General features: G+C 44.3%; 1 protein-coding gene across 1 annotated transcript; it reads right to left on the minus strand.

The window, feature by feature from the left end:
* Positions 1-11,513: 11,513 nt before the first annotated feature.
* KIF2B (kinesin family member 2B) lies at positions 11,514-14,123 on the minus strand (the record flags this gene model as incomplete). Its single annotated transcript, XM_084646509.1, has 1 exon — positions 11,514-14,123. One exon carries the CDS (start codon positions 14,121-14,123, stop codon positions 11,985-11,987), a length of 2,139 nt encoding a protein of 712 aa, XP_084502635.1. The 3' UTR covers positions 11,514-11,984.
* Between the last annotated feature and the right edge of the window lie 4,538 nt (positions 14,124-18,661).

Genomic DNA, 18,661 nt, shown 5'->3' on the forward strand with positions numbered 1-18,661 from the left:
AATTGCTCCATCAGCCCTAGTTGATTGACAGGTCTCCTAATGGATAATACATTACTATTCTCCACTCTGATTGGGGGCTCCCTGCCTGTGCTAATGCTGACTTCCAGAGCCGACTAACATTCGCACCCTGCTTTTGCAGTTTAAAAGGATGTGTTTAAAAGGATGTGGGTTCACAGGCAATAAATAAATACATATAGTCGAGATTTTCAAAGAAGCCTATGAAGCCTATGAACCTTAGAATTTCAATGAGACTTTGGCCCCCAAATCTCCTAGGTGCCTTTAAAAATCCCAGCATGGATAAAACCCGCAGGTTCATCAAGCTTTTTCTGGAACATGCTTCCAGAGGATATTGTCACACTGACCCAAGGGCAGGTTCGCAGTCACAGATCAGGTATTCAGTCCATTCCCTTCCTCTAATCTCAGTGGAGTCATCCTGTCTGGCAGCAGGGAAGAAGAGATGGGGGCTCAGAGATACAGCACTGGCACAGGGCTCTTATCTCTTGTAGATCCTAGGGGATGCACAGGGAAGAGGACAGAATTGTGGCCTGTTTCACAAGAGAGGCAAACACTGCCCCTAGATGGGATGGTTCTGAAGGAAACCCACAAGATGGATCTCATGGAGATTTCCTGCCTATAGCACCTTTCTGTGGGCTTTAGTGCAGGAGGAGACATGACCTTGACCTTTATTTAGTCCTTAATCATGCTGGCTCCCAGTGAAGTACTAGCTTGAGTAAGCACGGAGTAAAAATGTAATTAGGGCCTCAGGATTTGGCCCATATAGAGTAAATGAAGTGGAACTGGATCTTTCTTGGTTGGAATGACCAGGATTTGTTATGGCAGGCTTAAGCCTTTGAATGCACTGAGATTCAGCCATGCTTTTCTCAAATTTCACTGTCAGCCCAGTCACTTCCATTTAGTTTTGCCATCTGTCAAGATGCAATTAAAGATCTGTTTCACTTCTTCACACTCATCTCAGCTTGTCTCCACTCTCTGGGTGAAGGAAGTTTGTTTGTTAGTACAACTGCTGCCTGCTGTATGAATACCCAGATTAAAAAGGCCAGTAGTACTGAAAGAGCTCCACTCCCATTTAGGCGCTGAAATTAAGTGGGCTATATTTTCAAATGAGCTCAGGACCAAGCATGGACCCAGCAAATCATATTTTAAAACATACCGTCTGCTTGGGGTCAATCCTAGGGCACAGCCTAGTCTAGACATAGTCTGTGAAGTTTCAAAGGGTTTTGGACCACAATCCTCAACGGACGCGAATCATCACAACACCACTGAAATTAATGGAGCTGCCACGATTTAATATCAGCTGAGAATCTGAGATAGCCACGTTTTCTATTTCTAGATTTAGTGGCTTTCTAGTGATTTTCAGGATTTTATTTTAAATGAGCAACAATACAGTTCTGCAGCATAACCACTGCCAAAGTAAAATACACAGCATTGCCACTGGGTGTAGGCATCTGAGGTAGGGAGTAGATTCTGTGCCCTCTGTGCAACAAAGCTTCAATAGACATAGACCTTCAGGTTTTACTCATGGGATTAGGATTTGGGCCTGACTGGCTGAGGCTTTTAAAAACACTTTGAATTTATGCACCTCAGAGACAGGTCTGCCCGCACGCAGCTCATTGCAGGATCAGGGACCAAGTGTATATTTTCATCTCCGTCTCCAATTATGGTAGGTGTGGTCAGTTACATTTCACTCTTGCTTAGGGCTTCAATTTAGGAAAGCACTTAACCACATGCCTAAGTCCATCACTATTCAAAACAGCACTTTAGCACACCAATAGGCCTTAAGCACATGCTTTAAGTTAAATGCATACTTAAATACTTTCCTCAATAGAGATGCTTTCCTGAATCAATGTCCTATTATTAAAGCCACTTTCCTTTTTCCTGGTTCAAAGAGGTCAGAAATAGCTCACTTAGTTTACCCCATCACCCATTTGTACTGAGATTAATTGCTATCCATGGTTTGTTTAGATGAGAATTGAGGTTGTTAATCCATTTAACGTTATTAAAAACATCCTTCCATATCTCCAGTCTCCCCACTTCTCTAATGCGCTGAATCACCTAAAATAGTAATGAGCATACACAACTGTCTGCCGTTTTAATACAAAAGGCAGTAAAAGAGGCAGTTGCTGTTCCCCTGAGTTCTAGCTCACGAATCAGAAAGTGTAATCAGCCAGTGAGTGTCTGACACACTAGCTAGCTTTTGCCATTTCATTACTGCTGTATTAAAATCTTTACTGTTTGAATTTGTATTCAGAGAGCAAGAGATAGCAGACAGTCACAAAGGCGGGCATGGGGGGGAATTCACTATTTTTTTTTAAATCCCTTTTTCCAGCCTCACATTTCAAAATTCAAACTTTCAAGTGCAATAGTTGATCACAAAATTTCATGAATAAGGTTCTGATCTTCTGGTGTCATTAAAGATCCCCTGGCCCATTTAGTAATAGTAGGCGTGTTACCCATGGTGCAGAGGTTTTTAACTCAGGTAACTGCATTCTCCCTCTCCCCAAGTTCCTGCCAAGTGCAATTTCAAATAGCTCTGCTAAACTGTTACTTAGTGTTGCTGTGCACTGTTAACCTCAGAAGTGGCTGCATTTCCTTAAGTGGGCTTGATAAATCAGTTCTTAGATCACAGGGTTACAGAAATGCAAAGAGTTATTAGTAATTATTATGCAGTATCAATTTACAAACAGATTTCTTAGAAGTCCATCTTGGGTTTTCCTAGCCTTTCTTTACCTGTGATATGGAAGACAGACTATTCTCTTACATCACAACAGCATCTCCATCAATATGGCTAACATGCAGGTTTTATAAAAATCAAACATATTTAGGCAATCAGCTCCCTGACAGAGGGTGCTTCTTTTTGGGCCACAATCCACTGTGAATTTATAAATCATGCTGTGACAAAAATAATTAGATGTATTATTTGGCATAGTGGCACAACTGTATTATCGCAAGTATTGTGGCATAATCCTTTGAATCAATCATTTGAGTGTGAATACTTGCATTTTATTAAATGCAAAAAAAAAATGCCAACAGGAAGTTGCTTGGGATTTTACAAATTTACTTTACAAAATATTGAACAATAGATGCCACTGTTATGCCAATAAAAATATTTGGCAATATTTGAGTTTACTGGTCGTTCTACTGACCTTATGCAGAGCTGATAAATCAAAGAGGGACGACATGATGCCAGGGAGATCACAAACAGGTGATAAAATTTTTAACACTACCATCTCATGGGTATATACCCTAATCTACCCTCTCATTGGCATATACATAAATATTTAAAAGAATATGTACTGAAGATAGAAAACCTATCATGCAGATTATCCTTTATTGATGATTTCATGCAAACAGAGTCACTCAAGAATAGATAGTTTATTCCCCCCATACTTACAGAGTTACTACAAGGGATAGAAAGTGAAGTATGTTTTAGGGAGCTTGTTGAGTGGGTTTGAAAGGCTGGTAAAACTTCAGAGGCTCAATTTCTTCTCTTTAAAATAGACATAGGGATCATCTATACTTGAAAGACTGCAGCTGCATCACTGAAGCACTTCAGTGTAGACACTCACTACAGCGACAGGAGGGGTTCTCCCATTGGCATAGTTAATTAACCTCCCTTAGAGGTGGTAGCTAGGTTGGCAGAAGAATTAGTCTGTCAACCTCACGCTGTCTCCACTGGGGATTAAGTATGTTGCTCAGAAGTATGGATTTTTCACTCCCCAGAGCAACATAGCTGAGTTGACTTAACTCGGGAATGTAAACCTGGCCTTATTTACACCCATCCCCAGGAAGCAGCCATTCCAGGTATGGGAAGGTGAGCTGATTGGCATAACCAATAAGAAGAGGGAAAGGATTATAAGGTAATCAATCATGTCACTGAGAGCATTAGAGATGATGGTAGGGCCTCAAAAGTAACTCCACAAAGCAGCAGGAGATAGAGAGAGAACTGAAGAAGAAGGAAGCACGGAAAGAAACAAACACTTTTGTTGCCCTGCACCTCATGTGCCATTTACACCACTGAAAAGTGAAAACCGCATGTAAAATGCTACCAGATTAGAATGGTGCTCCTTTTGCTCTGCTGTAAATGAGCACACAAGTTGAAGGGCCATGGACAATTAGGTCTTAGGTGACAAGCAAATAGGAAAGCCTAGCCAATGAGCATGAGAAACCTAAGCTTTGGGCACAAGTTTCAGGAACAGACACACAGAAAACTATTAAACAGCTTTTTTCACACCTTTTTTAACCTTTGATACAACAATTAGCAGTCCATTGTTCCAGTACACAATATTTCAGACTATCGAGAATGTGGTAGATATTTGCATGTTCAGTTGTTCAGAAATTTAAATCCTGAATGATGCTACTGTTCCCAGAACTAAACATAAAATACCTTCCTATAATCAACAGATAACTCCTGGAAAACTTACAATAAGATTTCCAGCAGACTTCTTTAATTGCACCCATAATAAATGTGGGAGTCAAATTCCCATGTCCATACAGGCAATAGCTGAATTGCACACACAAATCAAGACTTTTCAGGCACAGTTGCCCATTTTATGTGCAGACATGCCAAGTCTGACAAATTAATCCACACATTTTGTACATACAGTTAAAAAGCCCCACTGAAAATGTGACTGATCACATGTAGCAGCTTCAGTGTTAGGGCGAAGCCCATCTGCTGAAAAGAGAAAGAATAGTCTATTCACACACACACCTCCCAAAAGCAGCTCCAAGGGCCACGAGGAAATGGGCTGATATTTTCACCCTCCAGACAAAGGGGCGGGAAGTGCAGCTGCCAACATTCCCTGCTGTGAGTTTTTGGTGGGGCCAGCTACCTCAGTGCCTTTATTCTTTATTTTTCCTCCTGACATTTGCTTTCTCTTGTGTTTGAATTTAGCATGCTCCACTGCTATGCATTATGGGGCATCTCAAATCACCTTAGGGCACCTACTGCCTCAAATCCAAGGGGCAACAAGAAGCAGACGCTTGAAGCTCAAGGGGCTTCCTGAGAAGTTTCCCTTGCTGTCTGGTCTGTTGATTATATATTATTTGGAGTTTCCAATTAACATAACGTGGTTTGGTAGCTTTCAGCTGCTTCAAGATTGGCCACAGAATTACAGTTAGTTTGGGGGTGAGGACTCCAGTCTAATGAGACACTCATACTTAGGGAGGACCTTCTGAATTTGTGATAGCTTTAGCAGCACAATCAGCAATATCACAAACACTATAACATAGCAAAGTAGACAGAGATAATACAAGCATCCAGAACTTGCAAACTTCATTTTGCTGGGGGGCCCCATAGTAGGGAAGATGACCTACAAGCAGTCCTTGCCCTGTCAGGTTCCAGGAAATCTCCCAGGAGTGCATGGGCTGAACACCACCTTTTATCATAGACTATGCTAACACCCACTATTCCTAATTCATATTCAGTAGGGGGTGTCAGTCCCTTTTCCTCGTCTGTATTTCCTCACCCTACTCATGTTGAGGTGCCCTTTGTCCATAGGTTACTCAGCCTTTTACCTCAAGCTCATTATTGTATAGTTACCATGAGATAATATCATTTATTGGAGAGCAACAAGCTCTAGAACTTGTCTGAAGCGTCCTGAAGAAGAGCTCTGCGTAAGCTCGAAAGCTTGTCTCTCTCTCCAACAGAAGTTGGTCCAATAAAAGATATTACCTCACCCACCTTGCTTCTCTAATAGCCTGGGACCAACACAGCTACAACAACACTGCACACAATTAGTTACCACAGCATTCTTAGGGTTGGACATATACTGAGTTCCTAATTTAAAATATCGAAAGCTGGTATAAAATGGCACCTTGTGGTTACCTGTCAGCAGTTTAGCAACACTTGCTTATAACAGCACTGTATCTTGTGACATCTGGTGATATAAGGTCTCCTACTGGTTAGTTGCTTATGTCAAGTCTTTAGGTCTTAAGGTCTTGCGTGAGTTAATTTGACTAAGCTGTTGTCTTACAGGCTTGAGACCTGTATGCTTTTGCGCCACTGCCTTAATCCAGTGGTTCTCAATCAGGGGTATACCTACATACCCCTGGTTGAGGTCTTCCAGGGGGTACATCAACTCATCTAGACAGTTGCCTAGTTTTACATGAGGCTACAGAAAAAGCACTAGCGAAGTCAGTACAAACTAAAATTTGATACGACTTGTTTATACCGCTCTATATACTATACACTGAAATGTAAGTACAATATTTCTATTCCAATTGATTTATTTTATAATTATATGGTAAAAATAAGAAAGTCAGCAATTTTTCAGTAGTAGTGTGCTGTGACACTTTTGTAATTTTATGTCTGGTTTTGTAAGCAAGTAGGTAAGTGAGGAGAAACTTGGGGGTACACAAGACAAATCAGACTCCTGAAAGGGGTACAGTAGTCTGGAATGGTTGAGAGCCACTGTTAGCATATGCCCATATATCTATAGCAAAATAGCTGGCTACAGCCTGTAGCTTGTAGACCTGCCTTAGCCTCAAATTTAGACAATTTTGTGATATAGATCTTAATTTTATTAAATATTCCTCTTCCCTGTTTATTTATCAATAGAGATTTTCACATAAAAACAGGATTCCTGTGTCTCAGACTTCACTTACTCTTGGTTTTCCCCCCCTCAACTTGAAGTCTTATCCTTGTATGTCACATCACATCACAATCCGCTACTGAGGAAATGATTAGCAGGGCACCAGCAGAAGAACAACTCTAAATGTGAAAACACAAAAAGAAGGAAATCTTCAAGGAATATCCTGAGGAAAACAATCATTGTTCCTGTGCACACATTTCTAGTAGCAATCGAGGAGGATGAGAGGCACAATGTAAGGTAAATTGTTGCAGAATCGAATGTCCTTAAAAGTTCCCGCTGAGATGTCGCATGCTCCTGTCGACAATAAAAGGAAGGCGATACAAACACCTCATAAATCCTATTTTTAGATTCAGTCGGAGAAAGGTTTGTTAACTCACGATGCTAAGTGGGAGATGTGAGAATTTGAAATGTAATGTGTACTAAGAGTGTTTTCAGTATTGCCTGTTAGTACAGTGCAGTTTCAAACATAACCTTCTAGCATATAAAATAGCTGCTATGAAAAGTCATTCACTTAAATGTGGTTTTATTGTATTGCCAATAGAGATCACTTTCTTGGCTTTGTTGAAATTAGTTTAAGAATCATACATCTCTATAATGCAAAATCCTAGCACCTGTGAAAGTAAAAAATATTGATGTGCATTACTAAACATATGTTATTGGCTGCAACTATTATTAATTCCATCTGTCTTGGGGTTTGCCTGAGCAAAAAAACAGAGAAAAATCTGACAAAGGACCTCAAGTTTTAGCACAATAATAACAATGTGATGAGATATACTGGGATAGTAAAAAAGGAAAGAACATAGGGACAAATCCACAGCTTCTTAGTGCTAAACTGAGCAAATTGCATGCAGTGCAGAGGACACACACCACCTCAGTCGCAGCAACTGGAGGCAGTCGGTCTCCCAGAGCTCCTGAGTGCACAGGGGCTGCATACCCTTTGTAGTGTGCAGATTAAGCAGCCCCACTAGTCAATGTGTGACAGTCACCACCTTGGCTGACACATTGGGGCCTGAACTGCACCTTCAATACTAAAAGCAGAATCTGGGTTGTAACAGATTCGTTTCCTCTGCAGCTAGGACAAAATGGGGAACTTGTAATACACACTCACCAGTGGGTTACAAATACCTGTGTTTTGAGATGGATGGAGTGGTGAATTCATGGCTCTGATTCTTCCATGAGAAACAGCAACAGCTCCTGTGTGCCCCAGGATGTCAGAGCTGCAATTCTGTTGGGCCCTTGCTTTGGTCTGCTCAGGAGTCGGCTACTTATGCCTCCTCCTGATCTCAATGTGCACCCAGGGCCAGGCAGCCTCTGTCTCTTGATTCTTACCCAGACAATACTTTTCAGAGTCAACCAGATACTAATGAGCCCAGGACGGGCTAAGGAGAGCAGTACTGCCAACTTCAAAAATTGTAAGTCAGGTCCCTCCAAAATCATGAGATTTATTAAAAAAAAAAAAAAAGTTTTTGTTTTTCTATTGGCGTTCTGGTTTATAAGCATTTATGTTTCATGTTTTCAGGCTTTTCTCCACAACTACAATGTTACTTAAAAAATGGAAACCTGTGATTTTCACATACCGTGGCTCCAGGAGCTGCAGTATTAAAGAAAACCACCAAATATTGAGAGACTTGAGAGCTGGCAACACTGGGGGAGCTCGGAAGAGAGGAAGTGACTGAGCAGCTGAAAGGGAGAATTTCCAGATGGGACTACACAGGAGAGTGAATGACTCCCAAAGAGCAGCAAAGGCAGATCAAGGAAGCAAGCCGAGGCTCTAGGTGTGGCTGGGGAAGTAGGTGGATACCAGGTCACAGAGCAAAGCCATGGACACTTTCAAAAAACAGGGTTTTTAATTTAATTCTTCAATGGACAGAAAGCTGATGAATGTGATGGGTGTTGGGGTGACCTGTCCTGTCTTCCTCCAGGGAGGAAGAAATGGCAACAGCTGAGACACAGAACCATAAGAATTAAAAAGGATTTCAAAAGAGACAAAGTCACCACAGGGCTGCATTCTGGTAACAGTCCACACGTTAATAGGCAGGATTATTAGACGAAAGAGTTGTGGGAAATAAAAGGATATTTGGGAGTAAAAGATGACTCCAATATTCCACATGTGGAACAAAATAAGCAATTAGAGCACAGTCAGAGACAAGTGACAAAGACAACCTTTCACACAGAAGGAGGGCTTCCATCTGTGAAGCGATCACTGGTAGGAATTTATGGTGTAGCCAGAAGCTGACAAAGGCTCTGCCCCTACAGTGAGCTCCATGCAGGCCAACTCTTGAGCTTTGGTTGCTCATACAGCTATAAGCCGTTATAAACAGAAGGCACATCCAACAAAGTATTTCAGTTGTTTAACTAAATGGCTGGTCTTAATACATTAAGTGCTCCGCATTCATTAGAGCACTGCAAACCTAAAACCAAGTAAAACTCACCTGATTTTCGAGTTCATTACAAACTCAACCCTAGTGCGAAAACACACACACACACACAAATTGCAAAGCACTAAAAAAAAATTGCAAACACTTTCAGTCAATGCGGAATAATTTACGTGTGTGTTTGTTGTTGCTGGGTTTTTTTGTTTGTTTTTAAAATCTGCTTAATCCACAGTTTCAAACCCAAAACACAAAGTGAAGTTTGCTGTTGCAAATCTACATACAGAAAAACCAAAGAAAAAGCTTGAACAGAGCCCCAGAAACCATAATGGATGAGTTTTGCTCACCTCTATACAAGATCAAATGATTTCTGATTATGCAGCAAGTTTGCTAAAGCAAAAGACGATACAGAAGAGAAGATAATCAAATTACAGGAAGGGAGAAACAAGGTGAATCTATAAATTATATAATGATTCGAATGGCAAATGCTCATTCAATTAACTACTTTGCTAGTTCCCTAGGAACCAGCAGACTGTGCTCATGAGTCACTTCCCAAGCTGAGACCCAGAGAGACTCCTTATCATGTAGGTCATGGGTCAGCAACCTTTGGCACGCGGCCCATCAGGGTGTTTGTCTGGGAATGACGAACTGCGGCCACTGTGAACAGCTGTGAGGGGCCGTGCCTGCGAATGGTCAACGTAAATAAAATGTCTCGCGGCACGCCAGCGGATTACCATGATGGGCCGCATGCCCACGGTTGCCAACCGCTGACGTAGGTATAAACAAAAAAATGCCCATCTGTTTCATGCCCATGATGCAAACCATAATGTCCTGCTAGAATTTTTTTCAGCTTATTAAAACTTTACTTCTAATACGCCCAACTCAATGCATAACCGTGTTGCTAATATACTTTATTCCACAGCTTTACACCTTGGACACTAGCACGCACTCCAGCATTAGGAACATAGGCCTGGATTCAGCATTTGGGACAAGCACAGGGAGTGAGCATCACCCACCCCCAGTCCGTAAAGGGAATCTGTGCAAAAGATATTATGACTCCAGGTTGCATTAGCTTCTTCACAGAGCCACTCCATGCTGTGGAACCCTCCTCTTCACACACACACAGTTAAAGGGGAGGGTCAGGGGAAGTTTCCCAGTTTGAGATTACCTGGCAGTTCAGCTCCAGTTTGGATTTAGGTGGGACGCAGGCCTAAGTGGGATTTAGGATCTGGTATCTCTTTCAACCCCACCTCTCCATCATCACCTCTGATACATGAATTCAGAGGAGATGTCAGATGGGGAACCTCAAAGAGTTTTCTCTTCCACAAAACCCAGGAAGGAGCCATAAGGGAGGGGGAACTCCCCACCCTCTCCCAAAGTTATTTTTGGAATACCAGAGACTTTTTTCAACAGGAAACTGCCATTTCCCAGGCTTTGTACTTGCTCTTGGGAACAGCATCTCTTAATTTGACGTCCAATAATGCTATCCAGAGAAGAATGAGGTAATTGCATAAGCTATTAGTGCTGGAAGAAACGAGATGCTAATACACCAATGTTTGAAAAGGGCTTTGAAGATGAAAAGTCCTGAGTATTACTACTAGTCAATCAGCATTTAAACATTTGTGTCTAACAAATCCACCACTGTAGATACAGCTTCCTTCAACACAGCTACCCACAGCTAAAGGGACAAGAGGACAAATCTTCTACCAGAAATGGAAAGAGAGCATTAGAATTACTGATGGCATCTGAACTATGAAGGAGACTATTGGAGACACCAGCTTCTATTTCTGAGCCCGTTCCAAAGGCCATTGAAGTCAACAGGAGTTCTTCCATTGACTTCAACAGGCTCTGGACCAGGACCTCAGATGCACAATAGGACAAACTGGTTGATGGTATCAAAAGGCAAGTAGGAAGAGGAAAAGAGCAGAGACTGCCATCAATTAATTATGTATTATTTACACACTTTAATCTCACAAATATTTATTTGTTGCCGTATATTGCTCAGGAATTTAACCAAATTAATTTCTAAAATAAATAAGTGTAGATATGTACCAGAAGGATTAGCATAACTGCTATCCAACATAGAGCAGTTTCTGTGGTATTTCACATCAGGGATGATGCAACAATCTAAGGCTATCTTTCATCTTATGCCTTTAGCATGGTAATGTGCACTTATCAGATAGCACTTTGGTGAATAGAAAAGGAGTACTTGTGGCACCTTGGTGAATGCAGCTTTTCTGGCCCTTTGGTCTGGCAAATTGCCTCTCTTCAAGGCCTTTGATACAGGGCACTGTATCCCCTGCTTCCCTCTCTAGCCCTTGAAGGCACATCACTTTTGATTTTGAATTTCTCCCCAGAGGACAGTCATAGGACAGTATCTTATTCCTTGGCCTGATTTCTCAGAAGGAAGAGGTTTTTCTTTTCTTTTTTTAAATGACTCACAAGAACACAGTTGAGAGAGAAAAAAAATAGAAGGGGCATATTCTATATGCTTATTGCTTATGCTATGTATGCACAAAATAACCCACATTCTCCAAAAGTATCATTCTCAGAATAGAAACGACAGTGCTTTGCACTTTAACACCTTTAAAAATCACTCAAAATGCCTAACTCCCCGGGGAATCTGTTCTCAAGTTGATACAGGTTGACAGAATGTGGGAACAGGCAGTATCTAGAAAGGTACAAATATATATATATTTTAAAGGGATACGAGGGAAGCCTGCACACATAGATTAGATTTCTTTTCTACGAGTTCCCTGCTTTTCCCTAGTGATTAGCTCCTACACTCTGTATGGTTCTGCTGTCTGCAGCAAGAAATTATCTGGCGACATCCCAGGAGTGTTTTTATGCTAGCCCGAAATGCCGTTCAAGAGAAAAACAAACAGGACATTCCCACAGACATATTTTAAGTATCCTTTAAGCAATCAAGTTGTTGGGTGGCTAGAGCCACAGTATCATAACAATTGCCATCTTACAGTAGTTTACAATCTTTCCACTCAATTTACAGAACACGGGATCTCTTCACACTGATCTGGTTGCCGCCATGTTGTTCCTTACATAGGATTGACCGGAATGATTTCACTTTATCTTGGATCTCAGTCAGAATGCCAATCTTTTGCCCCAGGACTGCTTCAAACTGTGCAGCATAAAAATCCACGTCATAATCTATTTCTTCAGCCACTTCCAGGAATACTTTCAACCATCGGAGAGACTCCTGGTGCTCCTCTATAAGTGCTTTCTCGTCCAACTCTTTTCTTTTCTTCTGGGCTTTCTCTCTGGCATTGAAAGTAAACAACTGAGGAGAGACTTCCTCCTCTTTCTGTACACAAAATACTTTGAACTCATCCGTCTCAGGCAAGCTCTGTACAGTCCACGGTTTCTTCAGGTCATCCAGCTGATATGGGAACTGGGTGATGATAGGATGTGACTGTCCAAGGAAATTAGGATCTACGGTCAGTTCCTTCACCCTGTTGGCGTACCTTAGAGTATTGAGAGTGTGCTCACAGGATCTCATCCCTGGAGAAATGGTGGCGATCATGCAGGTGCATGAGTTCTCCCCTATGAACGAGTCCCTTAAAACCTGGGTGAGTTTGCTAGCCCTGAACGGGGTATGGGCTTTGTTGCGTCCTAGGGCCCTGATGCATTCCTTGAGTACCAGGAGACTCTTGTTAATCTCAGCCCCTTCCAGCCTCGTCCGCCTGTCCGCACTGCCAGTGTCTGCTCCTCTCTCATTCCCAGCCAAGTCAATCAGGGAAAACTTGCCGTGAAGCTTCCCTCTCTTCCGGAGGATGATCTGGAAGATGGCATGACTGCGGGAGGAGTGGGTGTTGGCAGAGGTCTGGCCCGATGTCCTGCACCGGTTGCCCATCTCGATGAGCTTCATGACATCCTCCACGCAGCTGACCTCCTCCTCCTGGAGCCCCACCACCTGGATCTGCTGCTTGCCGTCCTCCAGCACCTTCAGCCGGTTCCTCCAGTTGAGCAGGTCGTACACCTTGCCCCCATAGATCTCGAAGAAAGCCCCGTAGACCTGGAGCTCCAGTTGCTTGTAGCTGGGCTCCTGCAGCCAGCAGAAGACATCCTGGGCCACCAGGGTGTAGACGCCCTTGGGGCAGCCCTGGCCCTTGGCTGAGAGGTCCCCCACCATGGTGTGGGTCTTGCCGCTGCCCGTCTGGCCGTAGGCGAAGCAGGTGGCCATGCCGCCGCGGAAGATGCTCTCCACCAGCGGCTGGGCCGTGTGCCTGTACACCAGCTCGTTGGGGGCGCTGTCGTCGAAGGCGTGGTCGAAGCGGAAGGTCTGGCTCTCCAGGTAGCGGCTGAGGTCCAGCCTCTGCCGGGCTTCGTGCACCACCACCACGCCCCGGCAGGGGACGGTCACCACGTCGAAGTCCTGCAGCCCGGCCTCCCGCGGGTTGAGCGGCCGCTTGCGGACGCAGACGCGGATCCGGTGCTGGCGGGGGCCGGGCTCGGGGCCCCCCAGCGCCCCGCCAGGCAGGCGGCCCCGGTACTCCTGGATCATGCAGATCACCTCGTAGTTGGGGTGCGGCGAGCCGGCCGCCCGCTGGGCCCGCTGCTCCCGCAGCTCCCGCTGCTGCAGCCGCCGCTTCTGGCGCAGCTCCTGCAGCCGCTCCGCCTGCCGCACGCACGGCGATTTCCTGCCGGGGCTGCCGCGCCCCACGCGGGGCCGGCCGGGCTCCGGCTCCCCGCAGTCCCCGCCGGGCAGCTCCAGCTTGGCGGGCGTGGCCGCCGGCTCGGCCGGGAGGCTCTGGTCGCCTCGGGCGGAGCAGGGCGCGGCGGGGGCCAGGTGGGGGTTGAGGGCGAAGGCGAGCTGCAGCTCCATCCTCTTGCCCTTGTTGGCCCCCTGCTCGACCCACTCCACGGTGAGGCTGGAGCTGTCCCGGTGCAGCGCCGTGACCAGCGCCGGGTGGATGCGCCCATCGCTGCGCTTGATCTCCAGGTAGGAGCCGACCAAGATGCTCCCGAACTGGCCGGCCATGCGCTGCGGCGGCGGGGCGGCCCCGATCCCCGGCAGCAAAGGGAAGCGGGAGAAAGGGGCGGCGGGAGGGAGCGGGGAGCCCGAGGGAGGCGGCTCCGGGGGGCTGGAGGCGCCCCGGGGGCTGAAAGCTGCCAGCCTGCGCATGGCGCGCCCGGCCCAGCCGCCCGACCGCCCCCCGGGCAGCGCCCGGCGTCACAATGAGCTGGGGCCCGGACGTCAGGCGGGTGGAGGCCCCGGCCCCGCACAGCGGCCAAGCCTCCAGCACCGTCTCTTCTCGGGCATGGAGCGGGCGGAGAGCGGAGCCCCGCAGTTAACAGAGCTAGCCAGGGACAGCCTGGAGGTGGTAGTGGCAAGCAGGGCCGGGGAGAGCCAGGGTCAAATATTCAGAAGGGAGGGAGTAGCCACAGCCCTCCTGGACATGGCTCAGATCCTACCCCTGAAACATTTCCACCTCATCCCTCATCTACTCTAGGGCATGTCTTCTTTCTTAGCGATGGCCTGAATGTGGGAATAAAACGAGTTGCCAAACATCTACAACTCTTCCTGGGTGTAGTCTTGACCTTTCTTGGCTTGGTGATTTTTTTTTTTTTTTTAAACAGGAGGGTGGTGGGAACAAAAGCCGCTTCCACCATTCAGAAGTCCTGCTTGAATTTCCAGGCTAGTGTATCCGTGCTATGACACATCATGTCGAATGAGATCAGTCACAGGGTTAGCTAATGTGTCTGCTATCACAGTGTAGCAGAGTGACACTTAAACTCAACAAGGCATTTTCCCCCAGACCGTGAACTGAAAACCCAAAAGCAAAGGATAAAAACAAAAACTGCTGACTTGTATTGTTCAAATATAAGTGCGAACACAATGTTATTACTTCAAAGACAGTCTTAGGCCTTGCCTATGCTACAGTTTTGTTGACAAACGGCAGTTTTTGTTGACAAACGAGTGGAGGTGTACACACTGAAATGCTCCTCCCGCCGATGTAAGTCCCCTACTGTGCTGACATAATAAAACCATCTCAATGAGAGGTGTAGGGTTTATAGTGGTGTAGTTAGGGTGATGCAGTGTCTGTATAGACACTGCGTTCCTTACATCGGCTGTTAGCTGTCATCCTTGTCAAGAAAGCCGGCTCATGGGCTGCTGCCCAGGTTCCCCACTGTCCGCAGTGAGGCCTGCTCTCCCCCTGCTCCCCCTCAGGAGCACGGCAGCTATCTTGACTCCAGGTGCAGATCTCCCCGTCAGAGGCAAGAAGCCCTGGGTGGCTGCCCCGCTGCTCCCAGCTGGGAGGTTAAAAGAGAGAAAAGCTCGAAGAGGCAGCTGGGCTCCCGGTAGGGGGCTGCATGCCCTGGCTTCAGTCGATGGAAGCACTCCTAGTAAGGACATACACCACCAACAGAAGGAGGGCAATGCGGACATCAGTCACTGCAGTAATTAATGTGGTGGCTGTAAGGCGACCTATCTTTGTAGTGTAGACAGAGCCCTTAAATGTCTGTTGCACCCCTCTTGAAAAGCACATGGGGTTAAAGGTTAGCAAAGGAAAAATATTTGTAGTGGATGCATTTCGCCCACCAAAGGAGGAGAAGAATTTAATATCTTTTGGATAACAGGAAAGAATAGAAGCAGCTATTTTTAATCTCAATATTTGTATCATGTTATTCAGTCATCTAAAGTTTTCTCTAAATAATTAATCACCAGGCTCTGGTTACACAGAAAACATTTTAACAACCTGATTTGTTTGAAGAGATTTGATTCATTTTAACAGGTTGATTCAGGCACTCAATGTGGACTTCATTGTTTTCAGATACTACAGCAATAAACCTGGTATAAATGTCTACAGAGAAGTAGGTAGGTTTTTTTTTTTTAAGTTTATGCCTTTATAGGTGTCAAGGTTCCTTTCCCACTCTGAACTCTAAGGTACAGATGTGGGGACCTGCATGAAAACCCCCCTAAGCTTATTTTTACCAGCTTAGGTTAAAACTTCCCCAAGGTACAAACTATTTTACCTTTTGTCCCTGGACTTTATTGCTGCCACCACCAAGCATCTAACAAGTATAACAGGGAAAGAGCCCACTTGGAAACATCTTTCCCCCCAAAATACCCCCAAGCCCTACACCCCCTTTCCTGGGGAAGGCTTGATAAAAATCCTCACCAATCTGCATAGGTAAACACAGACCCAAACCCTTGGATCTTTAGAACAATGAAAAAGCAATCAGGTTCTTAAAAGAAGAATTTTAAATGAAGAAAAAAAGTAAAAGAATCACCTCTGTAAAATCAGGATGGTAAATACCTTACAGGGTAATCAGATTCAAAACATAGAGAATCCCTCTAGGCAAAACCTTAAGTTACAAAAAGACACAAAAACCGGAATATACATTCCATTCAGCACAGCTTATTTTATCAGCCATTTAAACAAAACAGAATCTAACACATCTCTAACTAGATTGCTTATTAACCCTTTACAGGAGTTCTGACCTGCATTTCTGTTCTGGTCCCAGCAAAAGAAAAAACACACAGACAGAGAGAACCCTTTGTTCCCCCCTCCCCTCCAGCTTTGAAAGTATCTTGTCTCCTCATTGGTCATTTTGGTCAGGTGCCAGCGAGGTTATCTTTAGCTTCTTACAGGTGAAAGGGTTTTTTCCTCTGGCCAGGAGGGATTTAAAAGTGTTTACCCTTCCCTTTTTTTTATTTTTTATTTTTCTGACAACATGTAACTAGTTTTTAAGGGGCTCTTCAAATATTTATTCAACCTTTTTTTTGACTGGTAACCTAAAGTGATTAGGAAAATACTAAGTATAACTAAGATCATCAGACCTTAATGATTCCCCCCCCCACTCCCCTGACACATACAGTAGCCCATATTTTAATTTGTTTGGGCCAGTAACAAAAGGTAAAGCCAATGCAAACGCAAAAAAAGCTTGTGTGGAGTGGGTTTGGTTGGTGGGACACTGGGGCCATACTTCGAGGTGTGGGGTGTTCTGAATGGAGTCTTGGAATTTCCCTTTTCCCCAGGAAAAGTATCTTCCAGGCATTACACCAATACAGATATATTGTAATTGCCCATAGCAGAACATCCATTAACTTCCAAATTGTTGTGCTGGGACATAGCCACATGGCTACTGTTGCATTTAATTATGGATGCTTGACTGATTGTGGTTTCAGATTAATTCAACAAAAAAGAAAAATGTTGTGGCAAAATTATATCACGTACGGACAGAGCTAGTTCTTGGTTAAGGAGGTAAATTACATACCATCGAAAATGCCTACTTGACGAACAGGGTAGTGTGGCAAGACTGCACCAGTTTGCTTTGTAGGATTTTTGTGATAAGTTTGCCAGCTCGACTGCTAGATAAGACGGAGGATGAGCAGAGCAGCAATATTATGGGGTAAAGGGGAGTCCTGCTTTTAAATTGTTATTCAGCCCTCCATGCCAATGTTGTCTTTCTTAATGTTAGTCTTAGGAGAAACTCAGCTGTCAGATCCAGAGGTCAAGACCTACGGGAGTAGCAGGCTGAAGTAGTACCCTACTGAAGGGCGATAGGGACATTGTGAAATCAATCCTCATGGCAAGTGACTTTTCTTTTTTCATGTTGAGAGATCTTTTTTGAGTCTCACAGAGACTGCTGAATTCAGACAAGCTTCTGTCTGGGGATTTTGACATTCACTATTGGACAGCCTACAACGTTTATCCATCTGATGTTTCTAGAGGATGTATATTCTATTACATGTGCATGAGAAACCTCACTCAGTCCTACTAAGTTGCATAAGCATTTGCAGGCCCTGAGCCTTAATTAGTGTCATCACTGTAATATGATATGACTAAGTTTAATACAGATATTGCCATATCCCTGAAAAACAATAAGCTAAAGTCAGCTCCTTTTTGGTTCTTAGGCTTGTTTGAGCCCATCCAGAAAGGATGGGATGTGCAAAGGAGTGAGATAGATGCTCAATCCTGGGCAATTTCAGTGGAATCTAGATCCCTAACTTCCTTAGGTTGCTGTGAAAAATCCTAGCCAAGTAAATACAATAAAACAATTGTGAGCTATATACTGTTTGAAATGGGGACTTTGTTTGTTCATGACAGAAAAACAATCTGACTACAATGGAAGTCAAGGGTACTATCATTTTGCAGGGTTGGGCCAGATGATGACTACGGAAATGGACAACAGGATGTTCTGTACTAATTTCTTTATAAAATCTGCAATGCATCAGTTGCACAACTTTTTAAAAAGACTAGAAAATAAGCTCATAAAGAATGCCATTGTTTAGAGGTATATTCTCAACATTTCAGCTCGTAGGCCTTTTTCAAGTGAGTGTTCTGGAGAATATTAAATATCCAGTTGCATCTTAAATACTAATCTCCTAAGAGGGGGAAAAAAAATCAAATCAGCTGTTTATAGCATTGTTGTAAATTGGCACCTAGCAGCCATTCAGTTCATTTGATCACACCAGGTTCTCTGCTTCCCCAGCACATCCATCCAATCTGAAGTTGATTTAGTGCTTCATAAGAACTGAGCTCATTTCCCAGCCTCACTTTGATAATGAGCACTCAGCAATTTCCTCTTTTCTATGGTAACCACTGGGCCCTCTCTATTGGGAGCCCTTATAATCGGTTGGTAATTGAAACGGGTTTATAACAGTAAGGATGTGCATGGATCTATCACCATGTCTCATTCCAAAGAAGGTTGGTT

This window comes from Lepidochelys olivacea (assembly GCF_965140295.1).
Source record: "Lepidochelys olivacea isolate rLepOli2 genome assembly, chromosome: 14".
In the NCBI taxonomy this organism is placed as follows: Eukaryota; Metazoa; Chordata; order Testudines; family Cheloniidae; genus Lepidochelys; species Lepidochelys olivacea.